The sequence below is a fragment of the Pongo abelii genome, chromosome 1 (assembly GCF_028885655.2).
Source record: "Pongo abelii isolate AG06213 chromosome 1, NHGRI_mPonAbe1-v2.0_pri, whole genome shotgun sequence".
In the NCBI taxonomy this organism is placed as follows: Eukaryota; Metazoa; Chordata; class Mammalia; order Primates; family Hominidae; genus Pongo; species Pongo abelii.
Window position 1 is genome coordinate 182,099,003 of NC_071985.2, and position 18,204 is coordinate 182,117,206.

The 18,204-nt window shown below is 39.4% G+C and overlaps 2 protein-coding genes across 5 annotated transcripts in view; one reads left to right on the forward strand and one right to left on the reverse strand.

The window, feature by feature from the left end:
- The window catches only part of C1H1orf185 (chromosome 1 C1orf185 homolog), a 66,454-nt gene that overhangs the window by 6,652 nt on the left and 41,598 nt on the right, over window positions 1–18,204 (reverse strand). For 2 of the 4 annotated variants that reach the window (XM_054554990.1, XM_054554991.1), the window contains exon 4: window positions 13,499–13,881. In XM_054554990.1, the coding sequence (XP_054410965.1) occupies window positions 13,777–13,881 (105 nt within the window). In that variant the 3' untranslated portion in view covers window positions 13,499–13,776. Of the gene's footprint in view, window positions 1–13,452; window positions 13,882–15,591; window positions 15,629–18,204 lie in introns of those variants that run through there. The other 2 variants (XM_002810836.3, XM_054554989.1) reach the window with 2 other exon arrangements.
- On the forward strand, window positions 1,012–3,592 carry LOC129059237 (cofilin-1-like). Its single transcript, XM_054554988.1, has one exon. The coding sequence runs from the start codon at window positions 2,891–2,893 to the stop codon at window positions 3,575–3,577; it is 687 nt and encodes a 228-aa protein (XP_054410963.1). The 5' UTR covers window positions 1,012–2,890; the 3' UTR covers window positions 3,578–3,592.

Consider the following 18,204-nt stretch of genomic DNA (forward strand, 5'->3'; position numbering starts at 1 on the left):
TTTATTTTTAGCTATTGAGCTGTTTAAGTTACTTATATATTTTGGGTATTCTCCCCTTATCTGATATATGGTTTGCAAATATTTTCTGCCAATCCATAGGCTGCCTTTTAATTTGGTTGATTATTTCCTTTGCTGTGTAAAAGCTTTTAAGTTTGATGTAGTCCCACTTGTTTACTTTTGCTTTTGCTGCTTGTGCCTATGGTGATCTATCCACAAAATCATTGCTGAGAACAATGTCAAGGAGCCTTCCCTCTATGTTTTCTTCTAGGAGTTTTACAATTTTAGGTCTAATGTTTACATCTTTAATACATTTTAAGTTTATTTTTGTATACGATGTAAGATAAAGATTCAGTTTTATTCTTTTGCATGTGGATATCTTGTTTTCCCAACATAATTTATTAAAGAAACTATCCATTCCCCCGTGGTATCTTCTTGGTGCCCTTGTTGAAAACTAGTTGACCATATACGCCTGGGTTTATTTATTAGCTCTCTATTCTGTTCCATTTGTTTATGTGTCTGTTTTTATGCCAGTACCATATTTTTTTGATTACTATAGTTTTATGGTAGATTTTGAAGTAAGGCAAGGTAATGCATCCATCTTTGTGCATTTTGCTAAAGATTGCCTTGACTGGCCAGGCGCAGTGGTACACACCTGTAATCCCAGCACTTTGGGAGGCCAAGGTGGGTGGATCACTTGGGTTCAGGAGTTTGAGACCAGCCTGGGCAACATGGAGAAACCCCATCTCTACTAAAATACAAAAATTAGCCAGTCTTCTGGCACATGCCTATGGTCCCAGCTTCTCTGTAAATTGGAGGCAGGAGGATCATTTGAGCCAGGGAGGTGAAGGTTGCAGTGTGCCGGGATTGTGCCACTGCACTCCAGCCTGGGTGACAGAGCGAGACTCTCTTTCAAAAAGAAAAAAAAAGAAAAGAAAAAAGATTGACTTGGTTATTAGGGGGCTTTTGTGATTTCATATTAATTTTACGATTTTTTTTTCTATTTTTGTGAAAAGTGATATTGAGATTTTGATAGAGATTGCATTGACCAGTACTGGTCCATGGCCTGGGGGTTGGGGACTCTTGGATTAAAGGCTTAAATGTAAGACCTAAAACTATGAAACTAATAGACAAAAACATTGGAGAAACACTCTAGGACACTGGTCTAAGCAAAGATTTTTTTGGGTAAGACCTCAAAAGCACAGGCAACAAAAGCACAAATAGGCAAATGGGATTGCATCAAGCCAAAAAGCTTCTGTTGCAGTAAATGAAACAATCAATAAAGTGAAGAGACAACCTACAAAACGGGAAAAAAAATTGTAAGCTATCAATACAACAAGGGATTAATAACCAGAATATGTAAGAAACTCAAACAGCTCAACAGTAAAAGAAAAAAATGATTAAAAAATGAGCTAAAGACCTGAATAGACATTTCTCAAAACATACAAATGGCCAACAGGTATATTTAAAAATACTCAGTATTACTCATCATCAGGAAAATGCTAATCATAACCACAATGAGATATTATCTCACCATAGTTAGAATGGCTATTATAAAAAGGACAAAAAAAAACACATGCTGTTGAAAATGCAGAGAAAGGAGAACTATTGTAGACTGTAGTAGGAATGTAAAGTAGTACAAGCACTGTGAAAAACAGCATGGTGTTTCCTCCAAAACTTAAAGACAGAACTGCCATATGATCCAGCAATTCCACTGCTAGGGATATATCCAAAAGATGGGAAATCTGTATACTGAAGCCTACCTGCACTCCTGTGTTTATTGCAGCACTAGCACTATTCACAATAGCCAAGAGATGGAATCAACCTAGATGTCCATTGAAGGATGAATAAATAAGAAAATGTGGTATATATACACAATGGAATATTATTCAGCCATAAAAAAACAAAATCCTGTCATCACAGCAACATGGATGGAACTAGAAATCATTATGTTAAGTGAAATAAGCCAGGCACAGAGAGACATTTCATGTTCTCACTCATTTGTGAGAGCTTAAAAAGTGGATCTAACGGAGGTAGAGAGTGGAATGGTGGTTACCAGAGGCTGGGAAAGGAATGGTTGAGAGGGGGGTGAAGAGAAGTTGGTTAATAGCTACTAACATACAGTTAGATAGAAGCCATAAGTTAAAATGTTTGCTAGTAGAGTAGGGTGACTATAGTTAACAACAATGTATTACGTATTTCAAAATAGCTAAGAAGTATAATGTTCCCAGCACAAAGAAAAGATAAATGTTTGAGGTGAGGGATGTCTCAATAACGTTAATTTGATCCTTACACATTGTATATGTGTATCAAAATACTAAAATACCCCAAATGTGTATAATAATTGTGTATTAATAAATATACAAAAATTCTAAGTTTTAGTTTGGTTCATCTTTTCTATTGTTTTTCTAGTATCGATTTATTTCTTCTCTGATCTTTATTTCATTTCTTCTACTAACTTTGGGCTTAGCTTGTTCTTCTTTTTCTAGTTCCTTGAGGTATAACATTAGCTTATTTATTTGAGATCTTTCTTCCATTTTAATGTAGGTGTTTATTGCTATAATCTTCCCTCTTATAACTGCTTTTGTTGAATCCCATAACTTTGGGGATATTTTGTTTCTATTTAGCTCATCTCAAGATATGTTTGTATTTCCATTTTGATTTCTTCTTCGACGCATTGGTTGTTCAGGAGCACATTGTTTAATTTACACATAGTTGTGAATTTTCCAAATTTACTCCTGTTTGTTGATTTCTAGTTTCATGCCATTTTGTCCACAAAATATACTTGATTTGATTCAAATCTTCTTAAAGATGTTAAGACTTGGTTCAGGTGGGTCCTAGCAGTGGTGTCTTCTGAGGCTCTCTGTGCCCTCTTCTTTTCACTTCCGGAAACATGGCTTCATGGGTGGCCGTCTCTGATGGCGTCATCAAGGTGTTCAAGGACATGAAGATGCGTAAGTCTTCAACACCAGAGGAGGCGAAGAAGCGCAAGAAGGTGGTGTTCTTCTGCCTGAGTGAGGACAAGAAGAACATTATCCTGGAGGAGGGCAAGGAGATCCTGGTAGGCGATGTGGGCCAGACTGTCGACAACCTCTACGCCACCTTTGTCAAGATGCTGCCATATAAGGACTACCGCTACGCCCTCTATGACACAACCTACGAGACCAAGGAGAGCAAGGAGGAGGACCTGGTGTTTATCTTCTGGGCCCCTGAGTCTGCGCCCCTTAAGAGCAAAATAATCTATGCCAGCTCCAAGGACGCCATCAAGAAGAAGCTGACAGGGATCAAGCATGCATTACAAGCAAACTGCTACGAGGAGGTCAAGGACCACTGCACCCTGGCAGAGATGCTGGGGGGCAGTGCCATCATCTCCCTGGAGGGCAAGCCTTTGTTAGCCCCTTCTGGCCCACTGCCTGGAGCATCTGGCAGCCCCACACCTGCCCTCGGGGGTTGCAGGCTGCCCCCTTCCTGCCAGACCAGAGGGGCTGGGGGGATCCCAGCAGAGGGAGGGCAATCCCTTCCCCCCAGTTGCCAAACAGAACCCGCACCCCCTGGATTTTCCTCCTCCCTCCATCCCTGACGGTTCTGGCCTTCCCAAACTGCTTTTGATCTTCTGATTCCTCTTTGGTTGAAGCAGACCAAATTCCCCCCAGGAACTCCAGTTGTGGAGTGGCCTGTATTTTTTTTTAACAACACCCCTACTCCCCACCTGTTCCTCCCCCTTCCCATGCTGCCAACTTCTAACCGCAATAGTGACTCTGTGATTGTCTGTTTAGTTCTATGCATAAATGGAATGTTGTGGAGATGACCCCTCCCTGTGCCGGCTGGTTCCTCTCCCTTTTCCCCTGATCATTGCTACTCATGGAAGCAGGGCCAGCAAGGGATCTTCGATTTAAAAAAAAAAAAATACAATAATAAAAAGGCTAAAAAAAAAAAAAAGATGTTAAGACTTGTTTTGTGGCCAAATGTGATCTTTCTGGAAAATGTTCCATGTGCTGAGGAAAAAAATGTGTATTTTGCAGCAGTTGGGTGAAATGGTCTGTAACTGTCAGTTAGGTCTATTTGGTCTAGTGTATAGTTTAACTTTGTTCATTTTCTGTCTGGATGGTCTGTTCACTACTGAGAGTGGGGTACTAAAGTCACCTACTATTACTGTACTGAAGTCTATGTCTTCCTTTAATTCTATTAATGTTTGCTTTATATACTTGGGTGCTCCACTATTGGGTGCATAGATATTTATAATTGTTATATTCTCTCACTGAATTGACCTCTTTTAATCATTATATATTTCTTTGTCTCTTTTTACAGTTTTTTGACTTAAAGTCTATTTTGTCAGATTTTAATATAGCTACCCGTTCTCTTTAGTTTCCATTTTCATAGAAAAATTTTTTCCATCTCTTCACTTTCACTTTCCATCTTTTCACTTTCACTGTGTCCTTAAAGCCAAAGTGATTCTCTTGTATGTAGCATATAGCTGAATCTTGTGTTTCTTTTAAATTCATTCAGCCACTCCATAGAATTTAATCCATTTACATTCAAGGTAATTATTCATAGATAAGGGCCTGCTACTGCTATGTTATTCGTTGTTTTCTGGTTACTTTGGTTTTCTTTTTTGAGACAGGGTCTTGCTCTGTTGCCCAGGCTGGAGAAGGGTGGCATGACCTTGGCTCACTGAAGCCTTGACCTCCTGGGCTCAAGTGATCCTCCTGCCTCAGCCCCCGAGTATCTGGGACTACAGGTGTGTGCCACCATGCCTGGCTAATTTTTAAATATTTTGTAGAGATAAGGTTTGCCATCTTGCCCACGCTGGTCTCAAACTCCTGAGCTCAAGCAATCCACCCACCTTTACCTCCCAAAGTGCTGGGATTACAGTTGTGAGCCACCGTGCCTGGTGTTTATGATTACTTCATTGATCTTTTGCTCTCTTCTTTCTGTTTTGCTGTTTTCCTTTGTCACTTGATGATTTTCAATAATCGTATGCTTTGATTCCTTTCTCTTCATCTTTTGTGTATTTGTATAGGTGTTTTCTTTGTGGGTACTGTGAGGCTTACATACATCTTATAGTTAAAACAAGTTATTTTGAGCAAAAAACAACTTAACTTTGATCACATCTTAAAAACTGTACACTTTTACTCCTTCCCCTCAAACTTTGCTTCTGATATCTGTGGAGCAACTCCATCTTGGATACTAATCTGCCATGCTGACTTCTGATTAACCTTTGTTAATCAGAGAAAGCCTCTAAGACCTCTACCTTAACTACTGTCAATCCTGGCCTTAAGTAAAAACAACCGTGATCATAAATTTTGCCCTTATACAGCTTCACATAACATTTTTGCCTTTCCCTGAGGGGTTGACTTCAATTGTCCTACACATTCCTCCCTGTGGTATATAAGCCTTGGGTCTGGAGAGTAATGGTGTGGAGATCCACCATCTCATCTTGTGGCTGCTGGGACATGGCTTCTGCTTGTAAGACTCTATTAAATGTTTCTTTCTGAGAAACTGGATATGCCAGTCTCTTTGTTCAGCCTTTCAGCTTCTTTGGAATTTGGGGGTAGGTTTGCATATGCCTGCCCACTGCAGAACAATGTCACAATTTACATCTTGTTTTGTTGTTTCAAAAAAATTTTTTGTAGAGATAGGGTCTCATTATGTTGCCCAGGCTAGTCTCAAATCCTGGCCTCAAGTGATCCTCCTACCTTGGCCTCCAAAACTGCTAGGATTACAGATGTGAGCCACCATATCCAGACTACATCTTTTAAAATTGTGTTTTTGGTAACAAATTATTTTAGCTATAGTTATTTTAATGCTTTTTTCTTTTAACTTTTATAGTATAGATAAAAATGATTTACATACCACCGTTATAGTATTAGAGTATTCTGAACATGACTATATATTTACTATTGAGTTTTTTTCTTTCATATGTTTTCTTTTCTTTTTTTTTTCTTTTTAGATGGAATTTCACTCTGTCACTCACCCAGGCTGGAATGCAGTGGTGTGATCTTGGCTCACTGCAACCTCTGCCTCCCAGGTTCAAACGATTTTCCTGCCCCAGACTCCCAAGTAGCTGGGATTACAGGCATGCACCACCATACCCAGCTAATTTTTGTATTTTTAGTAGAGGTGGGATTTCACCGTGTTGGCCAGACTGGTCTCAAACTCCTGACCTCAGGTGATCCACCCACCTCGGCCTCCCAAAGTGCTGGGATTACAGGCATGAGTGCCCGGCCCATATGTTTTCATTTTGTTAATGAGCATCCTTTGTTTTAACCCAAAGAACTCCGTTTAGCAATTCTTCAAAGGCTGGTCTAGTGGTGATAAATTCCCTCAGCTTTTGTTTGTCTAGGAAAGTTTTATCTTTCCTTTATTTCTGAAGGATAGCTTTGCTGGTTATAGTATTCATGGCTGAAAGTTGTTTCTTTCAACATCTTGAATGTATCAATCCACTCCCTCCTGGCTTGCAAGTCTATGTTGAGAAGTCTGTTAGCCTTATGGAGTTTCCTTTGTATAAGTTTATTTTCTTTCTCTAGTTTCAAAATTCTCTGTAATTTTTGACAATTTGATTGTACTATTCCTCAGCATATTCTTCTTTGGGTTTATCTTTCTTGGGATTCTTTGAGCTTCATGAATCTACATGTTCATCTTCTTCCCAAGACTTGGGGAGTTTCAGACAGGGCTCTTTCTCCTTGGATTCTCACAATCTGTGCATTCATACACTTGAGGGCATCCCCTAGGTTCCCCATGCTTTCTTCATTCCTTTTGTTGTTGTTGTTCCTCTAATTGGTTAATATTGAATGACCTGTCTTTGAGTTTTCTAATTGTTTATTCTGCGTGATTGAGTCTGCTGTTGAAGCTCTCTATTACACTTTTCTTGACTGTATCCTTCAGCTCCTGGATTTCTGTTAGGTTCCTTTTTCGTGGTTACTATTTCTTTATTAAAGTCTCATTTTGTTCATGCAGTGTTTTCCTAATTTTATTTAGTTGTATATCTGTATTTTCTTGCATCTCATTATGCTTACTTAAGATAATTATTTTGAATTCTCTTTCAGGCAATTTGTAGATCTTCATTTATTTAGATTCAGTTGCTGGAGCTTTATTAGTTTCCTTTGGTGGTATGATGTGTGCCTGATTCTTCATTATCCATGTAGATTGGCTTTGGTGTCTGCATTTGAAGGCACAAGCACCACTTCTAGTCTTTATAGATTGGTATCAGTAGGTTAACAACTTCTATTAGGCTCTCAAGTTAATAAGATTGCCTCTGGGACCATGGTCGGAGCTGGGTCACTTGGTTGCTTCTGTGTCTGCAGTGGGGTCTGCAGATGGCAGGCCTGTTACCAGGAGCTCTAGTGGGTATGGATCCTTTCTGGTCCCTAAGGAGATTAGAATGTTTCTAGGACCTTGTTCCAGGGCTGGTGCTTGGATGAAGATCCACTTCAAGGTCTGCAGATAGTAGGCCTGATACTAGGTATGCAGCCATGTATGGCTTCCTCTGTGTCCCTGGGAAGCTTCCTACTGGGTCAGTTACTGGGTCTCTCGGCAGGCAGTACTATCCTGGTCCATGGCTGAGAGAGAACAGAATGAAGTCACAGGGTTATTTCAGTGTCCACAGCCAGACAGAGGTCAGCAAGCCTTTTCCACGGACTCAGACAGGCACATCTCTCTCTGGGTGCCTGTGTTATAAGCAGTACTAATCTCTGACCATTATTGGGAGGCACTGGAGCCAAGTGTCACAACTATTTCAGAGTCTGCTGTGGAACTAAGGTTGGCAAAATGGCCCTGGGGACTCAGGTGGGTATGTCTCCTTCTGGGACCCTATGCCACCAGCAGGACTTCTGATTTCTGACCACTGCTGAGAGGGGCTACAGTCAAGTTTCAGAGCCATTTCTGAGTACACTGTGGAGACTGAGGTCAGCAGGTCTGTCACCTTGAAGCATAAATGGGTGTGACTCCTCACAGGTCCCTGGGCTAATGGTTCTAGTAGCAGGACTAGGGCCAAACAGGACTCAGAGCTGAGTCAATAGGGAAAATGGGTCATTTGCAGATGGGCCAGCAAGGGCAGTTCTGCCCTCTCAAAAGGCCCTCTTTAGGCCAGGTGCAGTGTTTCATACCTGTAATCTCAGCACTTTGGGAGGCTTGTTTGAGCCCAGGAATTCAAGACCAGCCTGGAAACATAGGGAGACCCTGTCTCTAGAAAAAAATTAAAAAATTAGCTGGGCATGGTGGAACACACCTGTAAGGCCTAGCTACTTAAGAGGCTGAGATGGGAGGATTGCTTGAACCCAGGAGTTTAAGGCTACAGTGAGCTGTGATCATGCCACTGCACTCCAGCCTGGGTGGCAGGGTGAGACTCTGTCTCAAAGGAAAAAAAGAAAAGGCCCTCTTTGGTCTTGGGCTGCACCAGGGTTTCACAAACTCCTACCTGGATCCCAAAGCTTAACAAAGGCACTTTTGTCTGTGGATGTCTGTTAAATTACTATTGCTGTAGAAGGATGTCTTGTCAACATCACTCTGCTATTGTTTTTATTTGGAGGTTTCAAGTATGGTTAAAGTGTAAATAAGGCTGGGTACAATAGCTCACATTTGTAATCCCAGCACTTTGGGAGGCCAAGGCCAGTGGATCACCTGAGGTCAAGAGTTCAAGACCAGGCCTGGCCAACATAGTGAAATCCTATCTCTACTAAAACTATACAAATTAGCCGGGCATGGTGGCCTGTGCTTGTAACCCCAGTTATTTGGGAGTCTAAGGCAGGAGACACACTTGAACCTGGGAGGTGGAGGTTGCAGTGAGCTGAGATCGTGCCACTGCACTCTAGCCTGGGGAAGAGAGTAAGACTCTGTTTCGAAAAAAAAAAAAGTGTAAATGAATGCTAAATTGATAATGGGTAGACTGTGGTTTGTACTGTATTAACTTAGTTAAGCTGGAATTATGTTTCTCAGAATCTTTTTCTATGTATAGTTCTTGGCTAAAGTTGGCCTAAAGAGGCATTTGTGCAATATTTGGAAAGCAGAATCTAAGCAGAGGCCATTATTCTGTGAAGGCTGCGTACATGTGGAAACAGACTATAGAGAGGCCAGTGGATTCTGGTTTGTCCTTTCTCCTCCGCCCTATGTCCACTTCTTTTCAGTGTCCAGTTCTTCCTCCCAACTGCTGATCCTGTTGGGAAACAATGGCCCTGGGTCTGCCACAAGATGCTTGGCAGCACAGTGTCAAAGCCAGTTGCGAGCTGGGTGCAGTGACGTGCTCCTGTAGTCCCAGCTACTTGGGAGGCTGAGGCAGGTTGCTTGACCCAGGAGTTCAACTGTAACCTGAGCAGAATAGTGAGACTGTCTCAATAAAATAAAATAAAAATAAAATAGGCTGAGCGTGATGGCTCACACCTGTAATCCCAGCACTTTGGGAGGCTGAGGTGTTTGGATCATGAGGTCAGGAGTTTGAAACCAGCCTGGCCAAGATGGTGAAACCCCGTCTCTACTAAAAATACAAAAAAATTATCCGGGCGTGGTGGCGGGCGCCTGTAATCCCAGCTATGTGGAAGGCTGAGGCAGAGAATTGCTTGAACCCAGGTGGCGGAGGTTGCAGTGAGCCAAGACCATTGCCACTGCACTCCAGCCTGGGTGACAGAGCGAGACTCCGTCTCAAAAAATAAAAATAAAAATAAAATAAATAAATAAAAATAAAATAAATTTTTAAATGTTATCCCATATTTCCAGGCTAGGAATCACGGAACCAGGTTGTACACCCAAAGGCAGTTGCTGCTGAGGCACAGCTTCCTGTAAACATTCCCACAAGCCTTTCTTCTACAGTCTTACTGTGGCAGTTGGACAGTGGTTTCTCTAGTCATTCACTTTAAAAAAAGTTTTACTTTTTATTTTTATTTGTTTTTTTTTTCAAAAGATCTCTTGGTCAGAGTTTCAGATTATCTTGCTGGTGACTCCTCTGATTCTCCAATTTCTCTCCTTAAATTTCACTTCCTTGATTCCTCTTACAATTGTGTAAGATATAATAATTCCAATAATAAATCTCTTACCCCAATCCTAAAAGTAGTTCTTCCCTCACTGAACCTTGACTGGTAGAAATAGGGAAAGTCCTGATGGAATTTGAACCTGTTACACCTGTTCCTGAGACCAAGTTACAACCTTGTACTTCCTACATTTAGTTGTTCAAACATTATTTGGATTCTGTTTACGAAACAAGATTTTTCTCCTCAAGCTAATTTGAGTTGCTTTTCAGGTATATGTAATCAAAAGATCTGTAATTAATACCCTATGTCAATGTCAATTGTGGGTCTCTTACATTTCTGCATGTCTGTGAGCAGAAACAGATTGCCTATGTTCCAAACTATCTTTTCAAGGATGTTCATATAGTGAACAACCCTGGAAGACAGAGACAGTGGCTCCCTCTGGTACAAAGGGCAGGTATGCATTACCGTCCATTTGAAAATATTTGGTTCCCTAAACTCCTTCCTGTAATGCAACCCACTGTTGGTGCAGGCATTATCTTGACTCTCTTTCACACCAGCCTGCAGGAACAGCAGGCCCAGGAAATAATGCAAAAGGATGTCGAAAATGATGATACTCTTGACTACTGTTATTGCTGTGAACAATAAACTGCCCCTTGTTTCTAACCCCAAAGACACAAAACTGTTGCAGGATACCTTGTCAGCTTGCATAAAGAGTGAAATCTCAGATCCTTTATAATTCTTGAAAATGAGATTACTCTAGACTGGCATAATTTCGTAAGTATTGTTCACAGGACTTTTCAAATAGAACAGTGTATATACCTATGATATGGAGTAAGATTTTAATAAACAAGTAAATGTGTTAAGTTTTTAAGAAATACATTCCACTTATGGCCAGGCGCAGTGGCTCACGCCTGTAATCCCAGCACTTTGGGAAGCCTAGGTGGGTGGATCACCTGAGGTCAGGAGTTCAAGACCAGCTTGGCCAACACGGTGAAACCCTGTCTCTACTAAAAATACAAAAATTAGCTGGACATGTTGGCACATGTCTGTAGTCCCGCTACTCAGGAGGCGGAGGCAGGAGATATCGCTTGAACCTGGGAAGCGGAGGTTGCAATGAGCCGAGATCACACCATTGCACTCCAGCCTGGGTGACAGAGTGAGACTCTGTCTCAAAAAAAAAAAAAGAAAGACATTCAATTTATTATATTATTATGGGATAACAATTACTTTATATGCATAAATCTATTTATAATTTGTAATATAAACAAGAATTTGGTCAGGCAGGATGCTTTGATTGTAGGACTAGAAACAAAGGTCTTTCTAGTTTATACCAAAAGGGTGATTTCTTACAAAATTACAAGCCAAGAACAGCAGTTGAAGCTAGGCCTTAGGGACTGTGGCCAGTAATACAAGTCAAATCTTGCTAGTTTAAGCAAAAAGGGGATTTTATAATTAGGATACAAGAATACCTTACCAAGCCAAGAGTAGGCTTTATAGCCATACTTCATGAAGGCTGGGACAAGGGAAGAGAGCATTGTTAGAAAGCCAGAAATCACACTCTTCTAATCTCTCATCTCCAGTTTTCACTTTGCAAATGTTTCATTGCTCCCTCGCTGCAGATTTGGTGTTTTTTTTTCCTTCCCAAGCCACATGGTAGGAATGGCAACACATAGTTCCCCAGTTTGTATTTCCTCTATTCCAGAGAAGAGTCAGATGAAAGCCAGAATCTCTTATCTCCAACCCCAAATTCCTAGGGAAGTTTTAGGACATCACCAAAATTAGAAATAATTTCCTTCTCTGGGATCAGGAGTAAAACAGGTTTCAGGGCACCAAGAGACAGAGGTCAATTAAAATTTTTGTTTTTACTGCTCCTTACAGAGCTTGAGCTTACTTAGATTTAGGTGAGGATAGCAATAGATGTGCTAGAACCCATAGCACACTGTGTGAAAGTGACCAGGTGCTTCAAAAGAGAGAGTGGTTCTAACTCCTTTTACATTTGCCCTTGAGATAGGAATGATAGGCCTGGGTAATGCTATTATCTTATTTGAGGGAAAGTTCATTGCATTTATTGTAGGAGGTATGATTTATCTCTCAGGAAGGTATGAATAGGTCTTAGTATGGGTAATTTAAGCACAAAAGCTAATATACTTGTTAATGAGTCATTTTTTCCCAAGGGGATTAATTTCATGGAGAATGTTTAGGAAAAAAAAGAAAAAAGAAAAGATTACATAGCAAGTGTCAGACATCCCTCAGAACTATAAATAGAAATTTGACCAAGGGTCTCATAGACTGGAGAGAAACTCTAAATCATCCAGCATGAGTCAGGTGCCTGCAAGCATTTTTATCACAGTAGGGTGAGGGTGAGGAACATTCTGAGAAATAGAGCTAGGAAAGGAAAAAGAAAATTATTTTCTAAATTCTTTTTTTTTTGAGACAGGGTCTCACTTTGTTGCCCAGGCTGCTTGAGTGCAGTGGCATATTCTCAACTCATTGCAGCCTCAACCTTCAGGGCTCAAATGATCCTCCCACCTCAGCCTCCCAAGTAGCTGGGACTACAGGTGTGTGCCACCACACCAGGCTAATTTTTGCAGTTTCTGTGGTGACAGGGTCTCATTATGTTGTCCAGGCTGGTCTCAAACTCCTGGGCTCAAGCAATCTGCCCACCTCAGCCTCCTAAACTGCTGGGACTGCAGGCATGAGCCACTGTGCCTGGTCTCTTTTTTGGATTCAGCATTTCAAGCTATCTTGCAGGAGCAAAATTATACTGCTTACTAAAAGCATAACATGGTAATGTTTGAATTATAAGTAATTTATGTGTTTTAAATTCAGAAAAACTAATAGATATTCCACCCAGCCCTACCCACATTGAAATAAAATTGAAAACATCAAAAGTATAAGGAAATGTTGTGGATATTTTATTCAAAAACACCTATTTTTTTCTGGCCAGGCGCAGTGGCTCATGCCTGTAATCCCAGCACTTTGGGAGGCCAAGGTGGGTGAATCACTTGAGGTCAGGAGTTCGAGACTAGCCTGGCCAACATGGTGAAACCTCATCTCTACTAAAAATACAAAAATTAGCCGGCGTGGTGGTAGGCGCCTGTAATCCCAGCTACTCAGGAGGCTGAAGCAGGAGAATCGCTTGAACCCTGGAGGCGAATGTTGCAGTGAAGTGAGATCACGCCACTGCACTCTAGCCTGGGCAATAGAGTGAGACTCAGTCTCAAATAAAATATATATATTATTTTTGTGCTGAAGATTTTTAAATGTTTTTCTCCTATTTGTTGACATACACCCATTTTACTTAATATGTCTTTGGATGAGATACGATAAGTTAAGCTTAATGTTCATGACATCACTCTAGTTCTTCCTAATTTTGTTTCTAGAAATAAGAACCAGCAAGGGAAGTAGAGCCGCTCTATGGTAAAGAACAAAAAAAGTAATATTATCATGGACATGTTAAGAGACTCAGAAGCTGATAATTCAGTTTCAACTTTACCTGATTTCAGTGTATACAAGGTTTCAAAAGAAAAAATCATTCAGTATTATGTTGAAGGTTTTGTATTTCAACCTCTGTGTTTCTTCATGAACATTTTCCCTTAATGTGGTCATCTTTTTGATGATCATAAAGTGTCATTCAGTACACTTTCAGTACCCTCTTCTAATGAAATGGTTGACAGGTATGAAAATACTTTTTCCATTAGAGGTTCCCCGACAGAAGGCATTGGAGAGTTCCTTTTCACTAGAGAATCATCAGAAAACCAGTCATCAGCTGCTTCTATACTTCGGCTGTAATAAGAATCAGATGGCAACGTTGATAAGCTTAATGTAACACTGCTGCAATTTGTTGGGGAGCTGGTCTCTGAGGGATCACAAATGACATTTTTTGTTGCAAGTCGGGATTCATCTTTAGAATGATCTTTAATTGCTGTAAAAACAGATTTACTATGAATATTATATATTCACAAGCCAACTCTTAATTATAAGGACAATGTCAGAATGGGCAGGATAATGCTATAAAGAAATTCTGAGTTGCTATCATCCACATAGTGTTATATGTAATTAGGAATTAGCAATATTTTCATGATAATCAAGAATAGAAAAGACTATTCTAAATGAAATCAACCTGCTTAAACAGAAAAAGACTAATTAGGCTAGATATGTTTCAAAATGTTCCTTAAAATCAGAAAAGACTGATTGCTTTGTTTTAAAAACAAATTTTAACAACACTGGTATAATTAATAAACTATCATTTTTCACTTATTCAATTTGTGTAAATATTGCATTACAAATTCAACCTTCTGAGAAAGAATTATTTCTGATATTAGAAATAACTACTACAGTAATCTTTAATACTCAAAACCAAGCAAAAAACATTTGTAATATACATAGTTTCTACTTGGAGCAAAGGACTTTATAACTAATTTGTTTCATTTTAAAATAAGGACAACTAAACATCAAAAAAGAAAAGTACATGCCTCCTTAAGCATGTATTAGAAAATACTTGGTCTGCATTGGGAAGGGTGTATGAATTGGCTTTATACCAATAACAGTAACAAATCTTCCTGCAGAGACTTTCAATTTACAAAGCATTTTGATATACTTCTATATCTTATTTATACTCTTAATAATTCTTCAAGGTAGTTACTATTAGCACCACTTCACAAAAATAATAAACAGACTTAGATAAATGACCCATTACAGATCAGATACAAAATAGATTTTAGCCGCCTAGATTTTCATTACTTTGTCTCATGCTTTTCCCATTATAGTATTTAGGCTTCACATTTGCCATTAAAATATGCTGTTTTAGAAAATATAATATCTATACAATATTCTATAATACCTTTTATAACATTTTGCATATTAACTTTTCTTTTAAAAAAATTTATGTATAAGGCCATTCTTGCAAACATACTAACTTTTTTTTTTTTTTTGAGACAGAGTCTTGCTCTGTCACCCAGGCTGCAGTGTATTGGCGCAGTCTCGACTCACTGCAACCTCCGCCTCCTGGGTTCAAGAGATTCTCTTGCCCCAGCCTCCCAAGTAGCTGGGATTACAGGCCTGCGCCACCACATCCAGCTAATTTTTATATTTGTAGTAGAGACAGGGTTTCACCATATTGGCCAGGCTGGTCTTGAACTCCTGGCCTCAAGTGATCTGCCCACCTCGGCCTCCCAAAGTGCTGGGATTTTATAGGCATGAGCCACCACGCCTGGTCTAAACATATTAACTTTTGTATTTTCTATATTTTTAAAGCTCTGCAAAATATCTTGTTATATTTTATATTCAGCATCTCTAAAATTATGTAAGAGGTAATGTTTTGAGGTACTAAGATGTAATATGCAATACCTTTTTATCTTCAAGTATTACTATATGACATTGACTACGATACCTTTGAGTACAAATAAGAGATAAAAATTAAAACTTCACATTTTAGTTTAAGATACGATATTGCAAGTTTTGTTTTTTCTAAAAATTTTATGCCCTTTTACATACTAATAAATTAATGTTTCCCTTACATTTTCATACCATTAAGATGCTTAGATGACATTGAGGACAGCCTCTTGATTCCTCAAGATGTGAATTGCTAAAGTTCATTAAGATTTCTTCTAATAAATTATTGATAAAAAAATACCTTTTATATGTGCTGCTTCCTTTTTTCTTTGCTCCTCCTACATTAAAAAAAAGTTATTTGTATTTTAAAATCAGAATAATTTTTTATATAACTTTTTTCATATATTTTATATGAGAGTAATACATTTTAACATTATAATTTTTTAATGGAAAATGTTTCTTTCCACAGTATGAATTTCTTTCACCAAAATATATTGACAGAAAATAAAAAGTTGAAGTATCATCTGAAATGCATTTGGATTGGTCCAAAAAGGCAGTCTCCAGAATAAGGAATAACAGTTCAAATAGGATTCATTCTCTCCATCCTCAGCAACTTGGTCAGAACTAGAGAATGCTAAAAAATAATTAGAATTCCTAGACTTGTTTAATGAACTAACAGCAATAATAACAAAAAAGTGAATTCCGGTTGAAGGTCCTTATAAAAATGGGAATATTATTTTTATTTTATTTTTTTAGAGACAGGGTCTTGCTCTGTCACCCAGTCTGGAGTGCAGTGGCATGATCATAGCTCACTGTAGCCCCGAACTCCTGGGCTCAAGCGATCTTCCTGTCTCGGCCTCCTGAGTAGCTGGACTACAGGTGTACGCCACCATACCTGGCTTGGGAATATTTTTTTATAGCAAATAAAACATTGCTTAAACAATACATTCCAGATATGTTCTGGGAAGTGTAGTGTTGTAGTAGTTCTCAAACTTTAGGGCATTAGAATTACCTGATGTGCATGTTAAAATTCTGATTCTTGATTATAATATCAGACCCTACTGAAACAGATTCTCTAGAAGTGGGCTTGGGAGTATACATTGTAACACATTCTGCAAGTGATTCTAATTCAGGTTTTTCTTAGATCACTAGATAAACAGTAGGTGAAAGCATAGAGCCTTTGGGATGGAGTGAGTGAAGATGAAGCTGGAGAGATAGTAGTATCATGTCTTACGTCCTGGGAGAAAATGTGTCAGTGCTCTGTGCTCATCTGCATTTGCCTGTCTCCCAAAAAGGCTTATTTAGGATACTTTTATTCATTTTGTTAGAATAACTCCCTTTTTTTTTTTTTGAGACAGGGTCTCATTCTGTCACCCAGGATGGGGTGCAGTGGCATGATCACAGCTCACTGCAGCCTCAACTTCCAGGGCCCAAGTGATCCTCCTGCCTCAGCCTCCTGAGTAGCTGGAACAACAGGTGCATGCCACCATGCCTGGTTAATTTTTAAAATGTTTTGTACAGATGGGGTCTCACTTTGTTCCCCAGGCTGGTCTCAAACTCCTGGGCTCAAGTGATCCTCCCACCATAGCCTCCCAAAGTGCTGGGATTACAGGCACCCAACCAGCACTTTTTACAAAGCCAACTTTAATTCTTTGTCACTTTCACCTTTTATTAACAAATGCCAGTATGGGCTTCCTGGCCTTACCTTGGCTAGATTTAAGACCAATTCATTCTGTGACTCCTGTATAAATTACTTTAGAATATTGCTTCTCAGACTTTGATGTGCTGATAGATTACCCTGGGAGCTTGTTAAAATGCAGATTCTGACTCGGTAGGTCTGGGATGAGGTACAAGAGTCTGCATTTCTAATAGGCTCACCTAGGTAATGTTGATATTGCTGGTCTGGGAACCAAAGATTAAGGCCCTAGACTGATTAAAATTCTACCCAAAATAAGGGAATGCCAAATGGGCATTCTTATATACTGCTACATGTACACAGGTAGAATTTTTTCTAGTGAAACTTAATAAACCCACTTCTAGAAATTTATTATGCCAAGTAAATAATTTCGGTTTTGTATAAACATTCAGCTACCAGAATATTCACCCAACATTGTTTTTTAAAACCCGCAATTTGAAATCCCAAGCTTATGGCTGGGTGCAGTGGCTCACACCTGTAATCCTAGCACTTTGGGAGGCCAAGATGGGTGGATCCCTTGAGCTCAGGAGTTAGAGACCAGCCTGGGCAACATAATAAAACCCCATCTCTACAAAAAATACAAAAATTAGCTGGGCGTGATGGCGCATGCCTGTAGAGCCAGCTACTCTGGGGGTTGAGGCACAAGGATCTCCTGAGCCCAGAAAGTCATGCCTGCAGTGAGCCGTGATCACGCCACTGCATTCCAGACTGGGTGACAAAGCAAGACCTTGACTCAAAATAATTAATTAATCAATTAATTTTTATAAAATCCCAACAGTAAGGAAATAGTTAAATGCATTATGATACATAGATGTTAATACAATGCATATTCTTTCAACTGTTAAAAATGATGCTATATATCAGCAATTATGGAATAATTCAAAAAATGATGGGAACATATCAAAAAGACAGAATCTTGAAGCAGTACCTACTAACTAAATTTGGGAAAATTTGGGCATCTAAATAATGGTAGTAATGGATTATAATCTGCTGAATGAAACAGAAATCCACGAATCCATAGTGGTAATAAAATAACAGAGAAGGGACAGCTGCTTCCTTACATTCATAGAAAGCTAAATGACATTGTGGATGGGAACGGCAGAGATGGAAAATCACCATTTTGCTACAGTTTAGTTAAGATTTACTCAGGCACAAGTAATTTGTATAGCTAGAGAGTAAAGTTTGATAAAGAGAAGGATATTTGTATGGTTTCAAAGT